The 18,695-nt window shown below is 44.5% G+C and overlaps 2 protein-coding genes across 3 annotated transcripts in view; one reads left to right on the top strand and one right to left on the bottom strand.

Annotated features, from left to right (window-relative positions):
• Positions 1-16,271, top strand: part of LOC133891078 (protein IRON-RELATED TRANSCRIPTION FACTOR 2-like) — a 51,158-nt gene extending 34,887 nt beyond the window's left edge. For both annotated transcript variants that reach the window (XM_062331780.1, XM_062331773.1), the window contains exons 3-4: positions 11,662-11,737; positions 15,967-16,271. In XM_062331780.1, the coding sequence (XP_062187764.1) occupies positions 11,662-11,737; positions 15,967-16,067 (177 nt within the window). In that variant the 3' untranslated portion in view covers positions 16,068-16,271. The remainder of the gene's footprint in view (positions 1-11,661; positions 11,738-15,966) is intronic.
• A 1,019-nt stretch (positions 16,272-17,290) lies between these two features.
• Positions 17,291-18,139, bottom strand: LOC133928900 (uncharacterized). Its single transcript, XM_062375419.1, has one exon. The coding sequence runs from the start codon at positions 18,024-18,026 to the stop codon at positions 17,391-17,393; it is 636 nt and encodes a 211-aa protein (XP_062231403.1). The 5' UTR covers positions 18,027-18,139; the 3' UTR covers positions 17,291-17,390.
• Between the last annotated feature and the right edge of the window lie 556 nt (positions 18,140-18,695).

Raw genomic sequence — 18,695 nt, 5'->3', positions numbered from 1 at the left:
ATTCGGATCTCCAAGTGCATCTTGTACCTTCAAAGGTTCCAAAGAGGCAATAAAAGAGTAATACTCACAAAAATTTGCAATTCTAGAACGAGTGATTACCCTCTTTTGTATATCACCAAGTATGTTGTCAACCGGATGATCTTTTTTGATACTTTGATGAACTCTTGGATGTGGCACTTGAGATTGTGGTTAAATGCCATCCACTTCATCGTCATCAAAGAATTTGTTGGAGTCATCATGATCTTGATCTTGATCTTGATCTTGACTTTGGTCTAGATCTTGAGTTGATATTGGTGACTCCACTTGAGTTGATGAAGATAAATGAACTTGATCATTATTAGCCACTTGCTGTTCTTAGGGCTCTTGAGGTTTAATTTCACCAATTGCCATCTTCTTGATTGCCTCATTTGGAATTTCTTCATCACCCAAAACATTAGAATCTACTTGCTCTACTTGGGAGTCATTAGATTTATCAAATGTCATGTCACACGTGATTTCAACACAACCGGTGGTTTTGTTGAAAATACAGTAAACGTAGGCATTTGATTCATAACCAAGCAAGAAACCTTCATCTACCTTACGAGCAAACTTAGAACTTTTGGCATTCTTGTTTAGAATAAAGCATTTACTACCAAAAACTCTAAAGTAAGACACAATAGGCTTACTACCATTTAGAAGCTCGTAGACGGTCTTCTTCAAGATCTTGGGGAGATATAACCGGTTGATGGCATGACATGCAGTATTGACAGCCTATGTCCAAAATTGATCCGAGATCTTGTACTCATCAAACATTGTCCTTGCCGACTTTATAAGAGTCATATTCTTCCTATCAATAACCCCATTTTATTGAGGGGAGTAGGGTGGCAAGAATTCATGATTGATCCATTCTTCATCAAAAAATTATTCAAGTTGTGTATTCTTGAATTCACTCCCGTTGTCGCTTCTCACCCTTTTTATCTTCACATCGAATTCATTTTAGGCTCTACTCACAAAATTCTTGAATATGGCTTCTATTTCAATTTTATCATTATAAAAAATACCCAAGTGAAACAAGAATAACCATCAACAATAATCAAACCATATTTGTTACCATCAATACTTATGTAGACGATTGGTCCAAATAAATCCATATGAAGAAGCTCCAATGGCCTTATAATCGTCATCACATTCTTGGTGTGATAAGGAGCTCCAATTTGCTTGTCCGTTTTATATGCACTATAAATTCTATCTTTCTCAAAAAAAACATTTGTTATTCCTAAAATGTGCTCCCCTTTATAAGTTTAGACAAGTTCCTCATACCAACATGGCCTAGTCGGCGGTGCGATAGCCAATTCATGCTAGACTTAGCAATCAAGCAAGTTTTAGATCTCACTTCATCCGTTAAAAAGTCAACAAGATAAAACTTACCATTCAAACGACCGGTGAAAGCTATTGATAAGTCTTCTCTTCTAGAGACGGTCATACCCTCATTAGTAAAAAGACAATTATACCCCATTTCATAAAGTTGTGATACGGATAATAAATTGTAACTAAGATATTTAACTAACAACACATTTGAGATACAATGATTATTGGAGATAGCAATTTTAGCTAAACCAATTACCTCTCCTTTCCCATCATCACCAAAAACGATATTTTCATGATATCCTCCATTTTCTTCAAATAATGAGAATATTTCCTTCTCTCCGGTCATATGATTTGGGCATTCACTATCAAGCACCCAAATTGATCCATCGGAGGAGTATGCCTACAAAACAAGTTAAGATTTTGTTTTAGGTACTTAAATTTGTTTGGGTCATCTCATGTTAGTCATAAGCATTTTTGCCACCAACACATTTCTTTTGACAACTCGATCCTTTATGCGCGTACAAATATATAGAGCAACCACTTTACCATAGTGGTTCCTTTTCAAAACATAAGATGCATAAAAAATAGATTGAAGTGCATGACCCTTGGATTGCTTGACTTGTGTGGTGATATCATTTTGCTTGCCTTCTTTGATGAACTTGAGACACTCCTTGCTATTTATCATCACACGCTCACTTAGCTTGCTTGTATGCATATCAAATCCAAGACCTCTCTTTTGCGTGTTGTCCTTAGTCTCAATGGTCTTGTATAGTGTATCCTTATATTTGTATGTATTGATACACCCATACTTAACTGAGGCATTTAGACTCTCATTCTTCTTTTGTAATGCTTGCAAAGATTGAATATTAGTAGCGCAAGCATTTATATCAATATTGTAACAATGAGAGAAATCTTGACTAGTGGAAGCATTAGAGAGTAAGGTTGCATCATTAGAGGGAGAAGAGCTACTCCTAAGAGCATCAATTTGCATTTCAAGAGTTTTATAAGTTTCATCCAAACATTTGAATTTATCTTAAAATGTATAATTGCTACCCTCTAGACTAGCAATTGAGACATTGGTCAAATTAAGATTTTTGGTCAATTTCTTAACTTTTTCCTTCTCTTTAGCAACGAGCTCCTTGAGTTTAAGGTTTCTCTCCTTTTTCAAGAATGAGCAAGTCCTCTTACTTCTCGAGAATCTTCTCTTAACTATATATTATTTCCATTAGCTCATTTATCTTAAACAAGACTTATTTACTTAAACCTTTAAGCAAAGATTCACAATCACTATCATTATCACTATCTAGGAGTTTGGATTGTGAGTTTACCTTGTGCCCTTTTTGCCATGAGACACTTGGGAATGTCGTCATCACCGCTCATGTCCCAAAAAGTGGTTTTGTTGGTGTAGATGAGTGGATGGCGATGGTGGCAACTCTCTCATCATCGGAGTTGAAGTCAGAGTTAGTGTCCCACTCCTCACCAATGTGAGCTTGATCCGAATATTTCTTCTTATGGATCTTGTACTTGTCCTTCTTGAAGCACTTATTCTTCTTTTTTTCCTTGTCTTTGATCTTCTTCTTGTTAGGACATAGCAAGCTCTCTTGGATGTTCTTCTTTTGCGCATGTCTCTCATATGCTTGCTATAGTCATCCTTCTTCATGAATTTCTTGAATTTCCTTACAAAGAAAGCAATCTCTTCATCATCGGAGCTCTCATATTCAACTTGCTTGCTCTTGCTTACCTTGAATGCTACTTCTTTGTTCTTAGAGGTTGAGTTTTACTTGACTAGGTTCTTGACTTCATTGGCTTCCTCCTCCATGAGCTCATGAGCAAGAATTCTACTGAGCATATCACTTGGTGTGAGCCTCTTGTATTTTCTTCTTTATCGGATGAGAGTGACCAAGGTGGGATTTCTTGGTGCAAAAGCTCTTAGCAATCTTCGCACCACCTTATGATCATCTAGCTCTTCACTTCCAAGCCCTCTAATCTTGTTCACTAGCACCATCATATGGTCATACATTGCTTTGGGGGTTCCAGCATCTTCCGTAACAAATTTTCCTGATTTGCCTTCAAGCAATTCTATTTTGGACTCTCTCATGCTTGTGGTGCCTTCATATACGATTTGGAGTGTATCCCATATCACTTTGGCTTCCTCAAGCCCATCAACCTTGTTGAACTCTTCGGAGCTCAAGACGCCAAGCAATACACTTGCGGCTTGTGCATTGTGGTGAAGATTTTGTTCTTGCTCGGAAGTAAGCTCTTTGCCCTCATCCGACTGCTCAAAACCTGTGCAAACAATCTTCCAAATACTTGGATGAAGTGAGATTAGAAACAATTTTATTTTGTGCCTCCAAGCAGCATAGTGTGTGCCATCAAAATATGGTGCACGCCCGGATGTCGCGGATATATAAGAATTAGATGCATTCAATTTATAATAATTGAATTCAATTTCAACTCCCATGCTTTGAGGGGGGGGGATAAATCAGCATTTCCTAGAAATTAAAAATTCACATCGGATTACAGATTCTAGATACTCCGGGTCAATCCGGAGACTTCGGGGTCTAGAGGTTCTGAGCTTAACCCGGATACTTCTAATGGAACAGAAAATCGAAAACTAAGAACACCTAAGCAAGTCTAGTTGAATATAAGGATTACCACATGTTTCAAAGGAAGCTTAAGGAAATTTTCACCAACCACCTGTAGCTACAAACTCGCAAATATATAGATTAGACAACTTTCCCCAAAGATCAACTAGAACGAGAAAGTATGCAAGAAGGTAAAGGAGACAATAATTTGTTTCCCGAAGTTCGGATCAAACGATCCTACATCTCCGTAGAGGCGCTCACAAATAGTCGGGTTTCTTTCAACCCTTATCCTCACCAAGTGACCACAAAAATTGAACTTGGACTTACTCAAAGCTTTCTCTTTCCTTACGGAGGTGAGGATAACCTTCTCAAACTTCCTGGGGCACTCCACAAACTTGGGTGCTCTCCGACTTTGCCTAGCCGTCTAGGAGCTTCAAGCTCCAAGAGTAACGAATGCGAATCAACGGCTTGATGATGAACTCAAGTGCTCAAACAATGGATTTATGGTCACTAGAACTCAATCTCCCTTTCCCAACCCAACTCTCAAAATCTTGCAAGATTTGATGCACTAGAGGAGCTAGGAGGGCTATTGAATGGCTATGGATGTGTTTGTCTCGAGTTGGTTCAGCAACAGCAGCACATAAATGGAGGGGGAGGGAGTATTTATACCCTTCCCCCCAAAAAAACTATTTGTTATAGTGTTTTTTTACTAACCTGGAGTATCCAGGTTCAACCCAGAGACTCCAAGTTGGCACTTTATCGTGCAACCGAGTGCTCTATCCGGAACCTAACTCGGAGGGTCTGGATGACTGACACATCCCGGAGTATTTAGGTCAACCCGGAGACTCCAGGTAAAATACATAAGCCCTAACCGAACACCCCCTATCGACATTGGACTCAGAGACTCCGGCTGACACACCAGAATCCAGAGTATCCGGGTTAGCCCGGGGACTCCGGGTATAGACTAAGACTTAGAACTTTCCGGTGTTCGTGGGGTGATTTGTGTCTCTCTTCTTTGGTCTAAATGAGTACTTTGAGCACTGAGACATCTTCAAGTTTATCTATACGCATCCCTCTTGATATTACGGTATACCTATACTTAAATTCAAAAATAAAAACAACTTAAATCTATTAAGTGACTACATGCCACTTCTCTTTTCTTTTTGAGGGATACCACCGTAATTTAACTTCTTTGATGGTACTAAAACGTGTTCATAACATTTAATAAACTCATTCGTCCCTTAATCGTTTGTCATCAATTATCCAAAACCGCATAGGGGCCTAGATGCACTTTCACTATGTCGCAATCTGGTGGCATATCAGGTAATTCCTCTGAGAATATATTTGGGTATTCACATATTACTGGCACATCTTCTATTGACTTGGTAGATAGGTTGCATACCATATAGTTCGATTTGGGTCCTTTTGGTTCAAACTCTACTTTAATTCCTTCAAAATTGATTAGGGTAACCTTTCTAATAGCACAAGCTATATTGTCCTTGTGCTCAGTTAACCTATCCATACCAAGGATGACCTCTATTCCATCCGAATTTAGAGCCACTAGGTTTGCTAGGAACTCTACCCCACTAAAAGGAACTTAACCCGGGGGCATCCTAGGCGACATAAGATATTTCTCGCAGTAGATTGAATAAACTTAGGATTCTTAAGAACAATAGTTGGAAACTCATGAAGTGCAGCAAACTTTAAAGAAACAAATGAATACGAAACTCTAGAATCAAATAATATCGTTGCAAGAGTTGAACTGACGGAGAATTCACCGAGTATAACCTCTGATGCTTCTTAAGCTTCCTATGTGTGAATGTGGTTCAGCGGTGTCGGTGACAAAGGAACCGGGGGTCCCCGAGTCCCGAGGCCAAAACAGCAAAGTACCATGTGGTGCCCTCTCTTCCCGGCACTTGATCTTCTCGGGTCATCGGAGAAGACCAAGTCCCGGGAGAGGGTGCTTGGGGCCACGAACAGTGGTCCCCGAGTGCCCGGGTTCCCCGATGACCCGAGAAGATCAAGTGCCGGGAAGAGAGTGCTCGAGGCTGCGAACAGTGGCCCCCTGAGCACCCAAGTTCCCCGATGATAAGAAAAGCCAAGTTTCGGGAGAGAGTGCTCGGGGCCGTAAATAGTGGCCCCCGAGCACTTGGTTCCCCGAGAACCCAAAAAGTTAAATTCCGGGAGAGAGTGCTCGGGGCCATGAACAGTGACCCCCCGAGCACTCGGTTCCCCGAGGACCAAGAAAGGGCATTGCCGGGAGAGAGTGCTCGGGGCCTCGAACAGTGGCCCCCGAGCACTCAGTTCCCCGAGGGCCTGAGAAGTACCTCGCCGGTGGTCCCCACCGAGGCCCATCGGTGAGGTGTTAACTGGTGAGAGGTCTGATGCTGTATTTTAGAAGGCGCATGGCCTGTCACTTCCAACTGCTCCCCCCACGCTTGCTGTCAGCCCCTGCCACGGCCTCGCAGGGAGGCGTGGGGACATTTAATGCACGGGTTCCATCGCGCGTCACCCGGCACGCCTCGGGATAACATCGCAGAGCTCGAGGTGCCCTGCCTGCCGCCCTGCTGTGTCAGACCTGCTCTGACCGGGCGGGCACGCTGGGCTGCTCGGTGGCTGCTTGGTGGGCCCTCCCCGCAGCGCCCGTTGAAAAACGGTATGATGACGAACAAGACCGGACGGGGGCGCGTTTTCAACCCTCCCCATCACCTCGCGCAGCAACCCATGATGTTTTCTTTCCATTTATGGCGCCTCAAAACTCGTGCCATCCTTTCTGGGCACGCCACCACCCGGGCGGGTATATAGGCGGGGCGGGCTCCCCAGAGAAAAGGGGTTCGACAGTAGTTAAGTTCAGGACAAGTTGAGTTCAAGACCGAGCGTAGGACAAGTCTCAAAGAACAAGAAGTACGAAGCTCTAGACTAGACAAATATTCTTGCAACCCAGCAGATACTCAGAGAGACATTCTCAGAGCATTTATAGCATACACACAGGAGTAGGGTGTTACGCTCAGTGCGGCCCGAACCTGTCTAAGGCTGTGTTTGTTTGCTGCTTTTGAAACTGCTTCTGCTACTGGCAGAAGCCAGAAGCCAGAAGCCAGAACAAACGAGGTTCTGGAGAAGTGGCTTCTGGAGAAGCCAGAAGTCTGTTTCTGAGGAAAATGAACTAAAGCTGAGAAGCTCGCTGAGATGTGCTTCTCTGAGAAGCTATGTGTTGAGAAGCCAAAAATTTATTGTAGAAGCCAACAACCTATTTACAAAAGCAGCTTTTCAGACAAGCCAAAAGCACAGCTTTTCAGAAAAGCTCAAAAGCAGAAGCTCAAACAAACATGGTCTAAAAATCCCCTGAGCATTTACTACTTCCTACATCCGATCATTCCATTCCACCTGCATCTCATTTACTCCCATTTGTTTCACCTACGAAGCAGATTCAGAATCATCCCTCCGGCCAAATCTCAAAGGGGTCCCTCCGGATTCCCGCTTGAGGAGTTCACCCTCCGACAAGCGGCCTCGCCCGAAGGTCTAAAAATCCTCCATGGCTATCGTGCAGACTGTTTCACTCCTCATCCTGCTGCTGAGACTCTAGTGGTTGCCTGTGGATTAGAACAAGCTAGAGCATTGCTCCTATCAAAATTGGGGCAGTTTCTTATGAAGTGACCGGTTTGATTCCATATAAAACATGCTCTTGGCACATTTGTTGGCGTTGGGGCGCTACTCTGCTTGGACTACCCTGCATTTTGATTGTGGTAGGCAGGTGTTGCTGTACGGGATGTGGATCCCGAAGTCTAATACTGCATAGTCTACTGTTGATGATATACACATAAGTCAAAATATATATGTTAGTTTAAATAATTAGATTTTTTAAAAGGAGTGAATTTTGCTATAATCTAAATGATGAAATTCAAGATGTTACAACAATGATACAAAACTATCAAGTCAATTGTATATACTGATCAACAACTATTAATTTTGCAAATAGACTATGACAGATGGTGATGAAAATAGATTAAACTCTAATCTCATGATTATGCAAACATTACAAAAATTGAACCATACCAATCAAATTTTTTAGAACTTTACCTTAATACTCTCGGATGATGTTGGATGGATCAAACTAAGATAAATTGTGATGATCAAAAGATCCACCAAAAATCAACACCACATGACAAAACAAAAAACACAAAGAAGGAACGGAATTACCAACTCATCAACTTACAAAATTTGATCTTTATTGCATGTATGAGTTCATAAGATGCATCCCCAAAAGAGTCTCTATGAAACCCTAAGTTTTCTCTCAAAAGTCTCTCTAATCTATCCTCCGGTTATTGTTCATGGTCACTGAAAACCCTTTAATTATCATCAGATGATTACTATGTCTGACTCGATAATAAAATCTTCCTCAGCTGCTTGACTTGGCCACAGCCTAAACATCCACTATGCACGTTTCACCAGCCCGCTAGCACCAACTCACCACACAACTGGGCCTCAGCCACTTCTGCTGGCCTACCTCGGCTCATCCGCGCAAGGGCCACCTGCCCCACAAGGGCTGCACCAACACGACCAGTAGCTCTGGGCTATCACACGCTCTTGTACGCTGGCCTCTGAGCCGGCTTGAAAGCGCTTGGCCGCTCTCTCGCACAGTAGGCTGCCTCAGGCCGTCCTCGGCCTACCTAACCAATCGCCTCTCCTACATGTGGGCCAACCTAGCTTGTGCCTAAAGGCACCTAGGTCACGTCTGTCTACTGTGCATCGTGGGCTACCAGCAACCGATCCGGGTCGCCGCCTCAACACAGGCCGAGCTGAATAATAGTTCACCACCTGGCACTACTATAGAACTGGCTATAGATGATGGCTCATCACTGTCGTTTCTTAATCTCTCGCGTTTGAACCATAATGGAGCCGCTAAGAATCAGCACTAATACCGACTATTAGTGTTAATTCGTGTTACAAACTGGCAATGGGCACTGATAGTGGGTAGCAGTGTCGATTCTAACCACAAACCGCCACTGATGATTGATACAGAAGACTATACCCGAATTTTATTTCCAATGCAACTTTGGCTCTCGGTCCTCACATATGCTCACGCGCTCGGGTTAACTGATATTTCTAAGATGCTCGGCTCGATCCCCTCCACTCTCTCTCCCCCATACCTTATCTCTTCCTCCTCTCCCATGCCTTCTCTTTTATCTCCATCGCACCTTTATCGCCGATAGCGTGGCGCCGTAGACCGCGTCCTGGACCTCCGAAAGGAGGAGGAGCTCGACGAGTGCATCGTGGAGCGTGTTGATGTGGATGAGGCCCAAGGACGGCGCAGTGGGAGTAGTGGCCTAGGCACAGACGGCGGCAATCTGGGTCTGGAGGTGGGCGAGCAACGGGTGGGAGTGGCACAGGAGACTGATGGAGTGAACGTGGTACCACGTGGCGTGAGGCTTGGATGACATTGTCGGGCTGAGCGGGAAGGAGATGGAGCAGCCAAAGCTTGGAGCCATTTCGATCTTGTCTTGTAGCTTGTGTACTTTGCTTCCTTTTGTTGGTTTTGTTGCTACTGCGGCTAGATCTGGAGGTTTGTTTTCACTTGTGTGCGATGGGAAGGAGGAGAGGAGTGAGGTATATATGGACAGATGAAGGAAGCCAAGGAGTTGAGGTGGTTGCACATGTGGGTGGGTAGTGGCGAGTGAGGGCAGGGGACATGATCCACGAGGACAGGTCGATTGAAAAGGACAGTGGCGTGCGGCTGAGCGGCTGCAGGCGAGCGTGATGACAAGCGAGTGGTCGAGTGCAACGGCAGGCGTCCAGCCGAGAGGTTGCGGGCGAGCGCAACGACGGGCGAGCGGCCGAGTGCAATGGCGGGCATACGGCTGAGCGGATGCAGGCGAGCGCAGCAGTTGCTGTGCCATCAGCGGAGCTCATGCGGCGAGGGTGGCCGAGAGGCCGCACGTGGTGGCTCTGGCTCAAGCTAGAGTCGACGCGTTTCATTTTTTTTGTTTTTTAGGTGGCATCACTGCCAGTTGGAGCCACGAACCTGCAATGATGTGAACTTTCAATGCCAGTGCTGAAACCAGCACTGATAGTTATTGGCTATCAGTACCACCATTGATGGCGATTTTGAACTGTCACTGATGATATGTTATGTAGTAGTGTGGGCTGACGCCTAGCTATGCACTCCTCACAGTACACCAGCACAATGCACACATGTAGAATAACTTTTTCCTTTTCTTTCTTCCAATGCATACACGCATCCATGTATGTACATGAAATAAAGAAAATTGTTTGTGCCATACGCCAATGACACTCCACACCATAGACCATACAACTCTCGCATATGTCTCACAATGCAATCTATCTTCACAATACCATAGCTTGTACATCTTCCGTGTGCGTCTCATGGTGTGATCATCTTCACGTACACCGTTCACTAGCCCGAACGTCCTGCATGACCTCCTAACTGCCTTGATCTCAATTCCTCCCTAAACCTAGTTCCAATCCTATCACTAACCACATCCGCCCTCAGGATAGCACATGCACATGAATAAAACTAATAAACGATTCTGAGCACAAGTTTTTACAAACTTGACTCACGTCAATCCACACAACACCGCTCACGCAAGTGTATTATACAACTAAACACCACAAATATCATTATACTACCACAAGCATATCAAGCAACATATTAACAACACATACAATAATACTAAATCACTTCAAGCTTTTGCCAATCTTACAATAACGCTAATTTTTCAGCATACATGATCTCACATACACAATGCAAACCAACTCCAAGAAACCTTCTAACGCCTTGGTGTCAACTATATTTATCACCAAAATATCTAAGACTCTAACATGGGTTAATTGTGCGGAGTTATCTGCCACTTTACGAATTTGAAGGCTATGATTTGTGTAAGAACCCAACAAAAAGCACCATTATGACAAAATTAACCTGACGATGTAACTTTATAATCCTATGTAAGATTGGACAGTCCGGTCTACGGACTTACTTGGCACTTTACAAGTTTGAAGACTACAATTATTGTGAAGTGTAGGAACCTAACATGCACCTTTATTTAAAATTAACCTGATGATGTAACTTTATAATCCTATGTAAAATTGGATAACCAACCCGGTGCTTTATATCAACCAGGAAAATTTACTAGTTACACCTTCCAAGACTTTTGCATTCGCAAGGGAATGCAAGATCCAGTCATAAATATCACAGGTAGTAGAAAGCACTTGAGAATCAATAGTTATTAGCTTTCACCAATTAGAACTGCGATGAATTGAAAATGTATTGAACAATTTCTAATTAAGCAGTATTATATCTAGCCCACACACCTATATATAAGAGTGTCTTCAACAATTTATGTCAGCTAGTTATAAGGCTGTTCACATTATAGGGGAGAATAGGTGAAGAGAGAGAAAAACTAGTTGCTTACTAATACTCAGTCTATATACGCATACAGACTTCATTACCATGTGCTCTATTGCATGTGGATCTAGATTAAATTAGGAGAATATGTTATAGCTGATTTATTGAAGAGGTTGTCTATTATCATAACTATAGATGACATGGACAAATGTGGTAGCTAGTAGCTAACTATATTGTTGGAGATGTTATAAGAGTTCTGAGGCAGCTTGATCTGTAGTCATGCATGCCTTCTTATGTGTGTTAAATTAGTCTCTGCTGTATTCCCAAATAACTTACAGTTTTCATCCTCTCTATGTATTGCACTGACAGAGAAGTCGAACAACGATGAAGAAGGAGTGTCCAGCATTCTGTCATGAATTGGAGAGGGTCGTCATGAAGACAGCAGGTCAGTAGCTAGTACCAATTAACCATTTCTGGTTCTGCATATATGCTACGGCTTTCTAATTTGTAGATGATGGATTGTTGCGTGTACTTAGTTATGAGTCGGACCAATGGCCAAATATTATAGGACAAGATAAATACTAGTATTAATGCATCCTGCAAGCGTGATATGTAGAGTGTCACTACCAAATGCATGCATGATATATGGTGTTTCCCCTACTTTGCAGGATGATAGAGCATATATCACTGCCAAATGCATGCATGACACATATAGTATGTGTCACTGTGCTCGATTATGTATGTTGACCGCTTTCATACTTTTGCCTGTGTGTATCGGATGATGATTTTAATCTGCTGAAACAGATATATAAAGAAATTAAAGAAGTAGATCACAAAAGAAAGAGGAGTACTGAATTTTGTCTGAACTGATACGGGGTACCAGTACCACTCACACCACCCGCCTTTGATTCATACATGTGCAGCAGTGCAGGCCTGAAAGAACGAACCCCATGCAGCTTGTCTGCTTGTGTACACGTACATATGTACACACTGTATTGCTAAATGGATCTCCTAGCTGTTCATTTGGTACCATTGGCTATGAGTCTGGCAGTTGGGCTTCTGTTATTAAAAAGCGAGTCTAAGAAAAAAATAAAAGCGAGTTAATTCGAGTAAGTTTCCTCGCAAAAAGAATCGACCAAAACGTCTTGTTAAGTTTTGGGAACTTTTGATTACAGAGTAGTAGTCAAATTAGATTTAAAAAGATAAATAGTTAGACTCAACTACACTAGCAGAGCAATATCCATTCTTTATAATATAGCTTATAAAAATTCAACCATGGTAGCGGCTGTTCTCTGATAAGACCCTCTCAATATCTCTTTTCGAAGAGCATTAGTGGGTAATAAATTAGTGGGCTGGTATATTCTGGTGACACGGTTTGTCCATAATCAATTGAATGACCAATCAGATATATTCAGGTGGTCCTTGCATTAGAATGGACAATTCTCGACCGATTCTGTGTACAGGCCACTAGTACACTCTAATATTGTTGATAATAACCGATGCTTGTGCAATACTAAGGATATGTATTATATGTTGGCTCATTATTATTGATTTCTTGCAAACCTGTAACGATAGTGTCATTACCGATTAGGTTTCTTGCAAACCTGTAGCGCTTGGCCCTTTTACATTACAGGTTGGCACCTCCCAATACAGAGGAGGTGTTGCCCGATTTGCTAGCGCCGCTACCATCCACTTTGACCTCTGCCTAGTGTCGTTCCCACCGTCAGCCGCCGTCATGGAGCCCCTAGCCGAGTTCCTCATCGCGCGTAGATAGCCGGCGTTAACTTCTTGTCGTGAAACTGCAATGGAAACTCAACTTCGGCGAGCTCACCCATGTGCTTCCGCCACAATCGCTCGTCACCGGTCGCTTTTCCCCCCTCTGCCGCTGCTCCACGCCAGCGTGCCCGCACGTGTGCTTGGAATGGCCGCAGGCCGTGGCTCAGCCTGGCAGGGTGGGCCACGGCTCGGCCCAAGCGCCGCTGGCCTGCCAGACCGGCCCAGCCGCCTAAAGGCTACGCCCTAGTGGGTCGGCCCCACTCCACAACCCGTGAATCAATCAGCCTAAAACCCGAGTGGGTCGGCATTTGTGCAGCCTGAGCCTGGACTGGGCCCATCAAAGGCCACTTCGGCCTAACTAGTACTATTCATGTGGGCCCCACCAAATCACGGTTCATGTGGGTCCAGGCTACTGTTTAGTGGATCCCACCAGTGGGCCCCACCTATGAATAGTATAATTTCATAATTTCTCGATTAAATCCTCTAGGAGTCATAACTTCTCCGTTCTGACTCCGATTTTAGCGATTCTTTCACCAAAATTCGTCTAAATTCGAGATCTACCTATCCATCACAATGTGATATCCATTAGGGCTCATTTGGTTTTCATTTAGTGTTATTTGATTCTCTAGTGTCACCGTTATTTATCGTAGTCGCAATTGCAGAACCGCCAGAATTCTGCGAGTGCTGCGCTGGGAGCATCAGGAGCGAGGAAGATCTTGACTACAACCAAGAATTAGAAGAGAACTTCAGAGAAGACAAGTCATATCTCCTTGATCATACTAAACCAATGTTTTCAAATAATCTACATGATCAACTAAAATTGAACTTATTATCGCATGTGCTATGTATTGTGCTTTTATAAATTGCTTGTAATAGTTAAATCCTATCAAACACATGCCATGCCTTGAATATCATCATCCAGAATACATATCACCCTAGGATTACCTGTTGTTATCTATATTAATGATGGATGACGCCTTGATATCTAGCATGCTTTAGGTCTGAATACGTCTCCTCGGAGACGTCACTTTTAAAACACCTCTCCTCAGAGATAAGATTTATTATTATCAATGATAACTCATACACCATGAATCCTTGATGGTTCTAAATTCTGTGATGATTGTGAAATCCTTGATGTCGTGTGAAATATGGTGAGTGATGTGTAAAAATAGATGAAAACTGTTTATCGGGGGCAAGCAGAGTAGTACTCTAGATGAGGATGCTCTTGGGGGCTTGAGTCACCTTTGTGGTGTTCATTGCCAGAAAATATCTACCCCGACCGTTTAAGAACCGAGTCATTGCGCCATCATGCTTAGCCACCCTCCATGCAACCATACGTCCTAAATGTGCAGGACTTGACTTCTCCTTCATCAGACTAAGTTAGGCATCATATTAGAAGGCTGAGAGCAGCAAGCAGTCAAGTGACTACGTGACCCTCTGTTTGAGCGTGCAGAGACCAGCAAATGCTTAAAAAGGTAACCTGGCGTTCAATACAAGACCACTAGTATATAGGGGTAAATCTCGTAGAAAAATCCGGCACGAAAGGTGATTAGAGTGTCTCGGTATGATACGCTCATCCGCTTGCAATAGTTGGAAGCTGAGCATATTGCATGGGTACAGTGTACAACCTCTGCAGATATGTCCATGGTTATGGACATGCGAAGGCGTGGTCACGCTTGAGTAGACTCTGGGTGCGTGTATCTTGATGAGTGAGTGTGTGGACTAAATATCCGTGTGATCTTGGCTCAATCCGCCAGAAGCTATGTGATACTAGAGGTACACTAGATGTGATAAAAGGGACTACGGAGCAAAGTGTAGCCCCTCCCAGTACCAAAAAAACCTCCATATATAACTTGTGTCTTTGGTTTGAACTATTTAAATCAAGTCAATAGTAGATGATACATACCTGTATAAACAACTTTGCGCTCTCCTTTATGCATGTGTCAACACCTTGAAGTAGAATAGGGTTTGCTGAGTACCTTCTGTACTCAATCTTGCTATCATTCAAATGAGGAAGCCGATGTTGATAATGACGGAGGCGAAGTTGGGAATGAAGAGTAGTCTTAGAAGCTGTGTTCGCACCCTAAGTCCTTGTGGCTTGGGTCTTTGCTTTCCGATGTGTTTTTGTTGGCCGTTCGGCCAGATTTGTAATATATTGTATGGTTTGTAAATCTTAATACTTATATACGAAATTTGATTGTGATACTACAGCTATTATACTGTATGTATCAGCTACTTGATCCAGAGATTGATATGGGAGGTATAGGAGATCCCAGATTGAGATCTTATAGTGGGATGGTAAGGGCATATCGTATGAGCTGACTTATGACGGTGCTTGGGTGCCTCCGGTCAAAAAAAAATCGCTTCTAGAGCCGACAGTGATAGTCCTGCCTGTTGCCAACTATTGGCTCTAAAACTAATAATGAAGGAGATTTTAGAGCCAACAGTGAAGCCTTTTTTCTATAGCAGTTGTGGGAACTTAAACCCCCCCCCCCCCCCCTAAAGATTCAGATTTTTTTATGGTATTTTCATAAAGGTGTAATTCTCACCAGGAACAAATTAGTCAAGATGAGTTGGCAAGGATATAAAAAGTGTTGTTTTATAGTAATAATGAAATAATTTAATACCTCTTCTTGATTGTCACGTTGCTAAGTTCATTTGGGTACAACACGAATAAATTTTAGCTTACAACCTCCTCTTAGTGTTTTAAATATGATTGTAGCATAGTTAGATCGAATATGAAAGAAGTTTAAAAAATAAATTATTGTTAGGGTAGGTGTTATATGTTAAACACTTTGGTTTAGTCGAAATAATATTGTGTTTGACAAGGCAAAGATATACTATTTAACTCATGTTATTTTTATGGGCACGCATTGGATTCACTTTTGGGCCTTATAGCACAAGGAGGGAAGGGAAACTATACTTACCGCATGTTGACTTTTGGAGACAATACCAATGGATATCTTCGCCAGGAATTGACGATGGAGGTCCAGCAATAGAATTGGTGCACCATAATGGATATTTACTATTTGTTATATCTCTTTTCTATGGAGGGTGAGTTATGGCTATGTGGTAGATGGAGTCTACATCATAGCAAAAACTTTATAATAATTATCGGCCAGATACATCTCTGAATGTAGAGGCTGGGATAGCTTGTTGAATGTTATTCCATTATTAGAAAAAGTCAGGAATGTAACTCTATTTCTGGGTAATCAATAAATGTAACTCTATTTCTGGGTAATCAATAGAGCTCTCTCTGGCTCTGCTAAAAAAAATAGAGTCCTCTCGCATCAGGCGGTCGCAGCAGTTCTGCTTGCCCCGAGTGATGTGGGCTAGGCATCATGCGACCCAAGCAATAGGGCGCAGGCCTCATGCACGAGAGGAACCTTACAACGGTAGAGGCTACGCGATGTGGCTCAGCACATTAGGAGGGCGTACCATGTGATGAGGCGGATGGGATGCGGCCCGGCCATCTATCCGTGCGGGGGGGCCAAGCCCAACTATGGCATTCGTTTCCACGGAGTTTCCCGACGCTGACCACGTACGATGCGGAACGCAGAAGCGGCCCGGTCAAGCGGAGATGATGAGGCAGAGGCGTCGGGCGGGCGACGGCCACGGGCGGAGACGCGGCAGCCGGGCCGACGGCCATGGCAGCAACGCGGTGGGCAGGGCGGTTAGGCTGTTAGGCTGGGTCGGTGAGCGAGCCAACGAGCCGCTCATTAGCGAGCTCAGGGCCGGCTCGTTTTGGTGCTGAGCTAGGGAGGCGACTTCAGCTCAGCTGGTTTGTCTTTCTAGCCGAGCCGAGTCTTTTCAAATCTTGAGCTTTATTTCCAACCCCATGAGTAACAACGGCTTGCAGTGCTAGATTCTGCTAGATTCACCCTCCATATGAAGATCAGGATCCAAATCCTCTTATTTCACTCATGTGTACGTCGAGATGAACAGTATCCTAACGTCGAGATGAACAGTATCATAAAGGCAAATACTATAACATAGTTATTGTAGTGTCAAATATTATAATAATATTATTGTTCACATACTACTATAGTAATGTTGTAGCATCAAATCATAACCGTTCGTTTGTAACCTAACGCCTCACGGTAGAGTGGAAGTCACTCCACCGTGAAGTCAGATGATCCCGTTCCATGAAGATCAATGCTTGTTTAGTTCTTCTACATATAAGAATGGAGGGACTATAACTTATTGCTCATTAGTAAGAGTATAAGTATGTAACCATTGTTTCAAAGAAAAAGTGTGTAACCAATATGTACATTTTTGCTGCACGTCCTTGATTCTAAATGAAATCTACGCTACTTATATGGCTATCGTGAAGACAGCAGTCTCGCCGGCGACCTCAACCACTTGCTCTTGTGACACTCCGAAATCGTCTCCAGCCTAGGCGACCATGCCTGGTTCCTCGGCCCGACGAGCTGCGCGTAATGCCTTTTCAGCTCCGGCGTGCTGCACAGCTCCGTCGCCGTCGATGCCACCACCACGCCGCGTCGGCCGCCGTCGCAGGTGATCACCTTCTCGATGAACTCCGGCAGGACCCTGATGAGCGCGGCTCCGCCGTCGCCCTTGACGTACTCGAACGGGCACTGCCCCGGGCCGGCGAGGGGCGCCTTTGCCGGCGCGGGCGACAGCGCGGCGAGCGTGGCGGCAGTGAGCACCTTGAGGCAGGCGAACCGGCTAGCGGGGAGGACGAAGTAGGTCCGCCCCGGCTGCAGCTCCTCGCCGGGCGACATGACTGGGATCGGGAGGCCGACGAAGAAGGAGTCCGCGGGGCAGACGACGTAGTCGGCGGCCGGGGCAGGGAGCTCCGCCGCGACGTCCCCCGCGGTGACGACGCGCCCGTCGCCGTTGGTGACCAGACTCGTGTGCCCGCCCCAGTAGACCAGCCTCACCGCCGCGGCTGTCGACGCCGGCAGGTGCAGGCACGGGGAGAGACCGTTGCCCATGGCACGACGTACGTACGAGATGAGTGTTTAGAAGCTTCTAGAGATCGATGCACGTAGTGAGCTTCCAAATGGGCAAAGAGGAGAGCTTGCAAATTGGGTGGCTAGTGGTTTTGAGGGGTGGGTATATATGCGAGCGACGGAGCGAGAGTAGAACGTGGTTGACCTTGGACAGTTCAAAGGGAGCTAGGTGTTTCACGTGCGAGTCCGTCGTCTCGTCTCGTGTTTTTTTTACGCGCGAGGCTGGCTGGGTCAGTGGTCAAAGGTGACGGCCGGCAATTTCTGACACTTGAGAGGGATCGCGAGCAGATCGAAAAGGCTTTGTCGTCGTACGTGTCGACGGCCAACTGGGCGACAGATGGAAGAAGGTGCTGCTGCATTGCTGCTGCTTCGTCGTCGTCGTCTTTGGGCTAGCTGCACATGCGCGCGAACTGTTCTTGTGGCCAGCAGAGCAGCAGGAGGTTGGCGATGCGCGTGGGGTCGTGCTAAACGGGTATGGAGCCCGATGGCAAAGCCATAGGGTGTGGCTGAGCCCGCTGGGGTTAGATCCCCTGGCGTCGCACTTCCCCCGATTTGCCTCTAATAAAGACTCCGGGTAAAGAGGGTCCGATGTTAAAAAATAAATGCACGTGAGGTCATCGTTGGAGCTCAGTTGGATCCACTCAGATTTGT

The sequence above is a fragment of the Phragmites australis genome, chromosome 1, assembly GCF_958298935.1.
Source record: "Phragmites australis chromosome 1, lpPhrAust1.1, whole genome shotgun sequence".
Taxonomy (NCBI): domain Eukaryota; kingdom Viridiplantae; phylum Streptophyta; class Magnoliopsida; order Poales; family Poaceae; genus Phragmites; species Phragmites australis.
This window is presented reverse-complemented; position numbering and strand designations above follow the sequence as displayed.

Excerpts from the sequence above, each read along its gene's own strand:
- LOC133928900 (XM_062375419.1), bottom strand. The coding sequence starts at position 18,026 with ATGGGCAACGGTCTCTCCCCGTGCCTGCACCTGCCGGCGTCGACAGCC.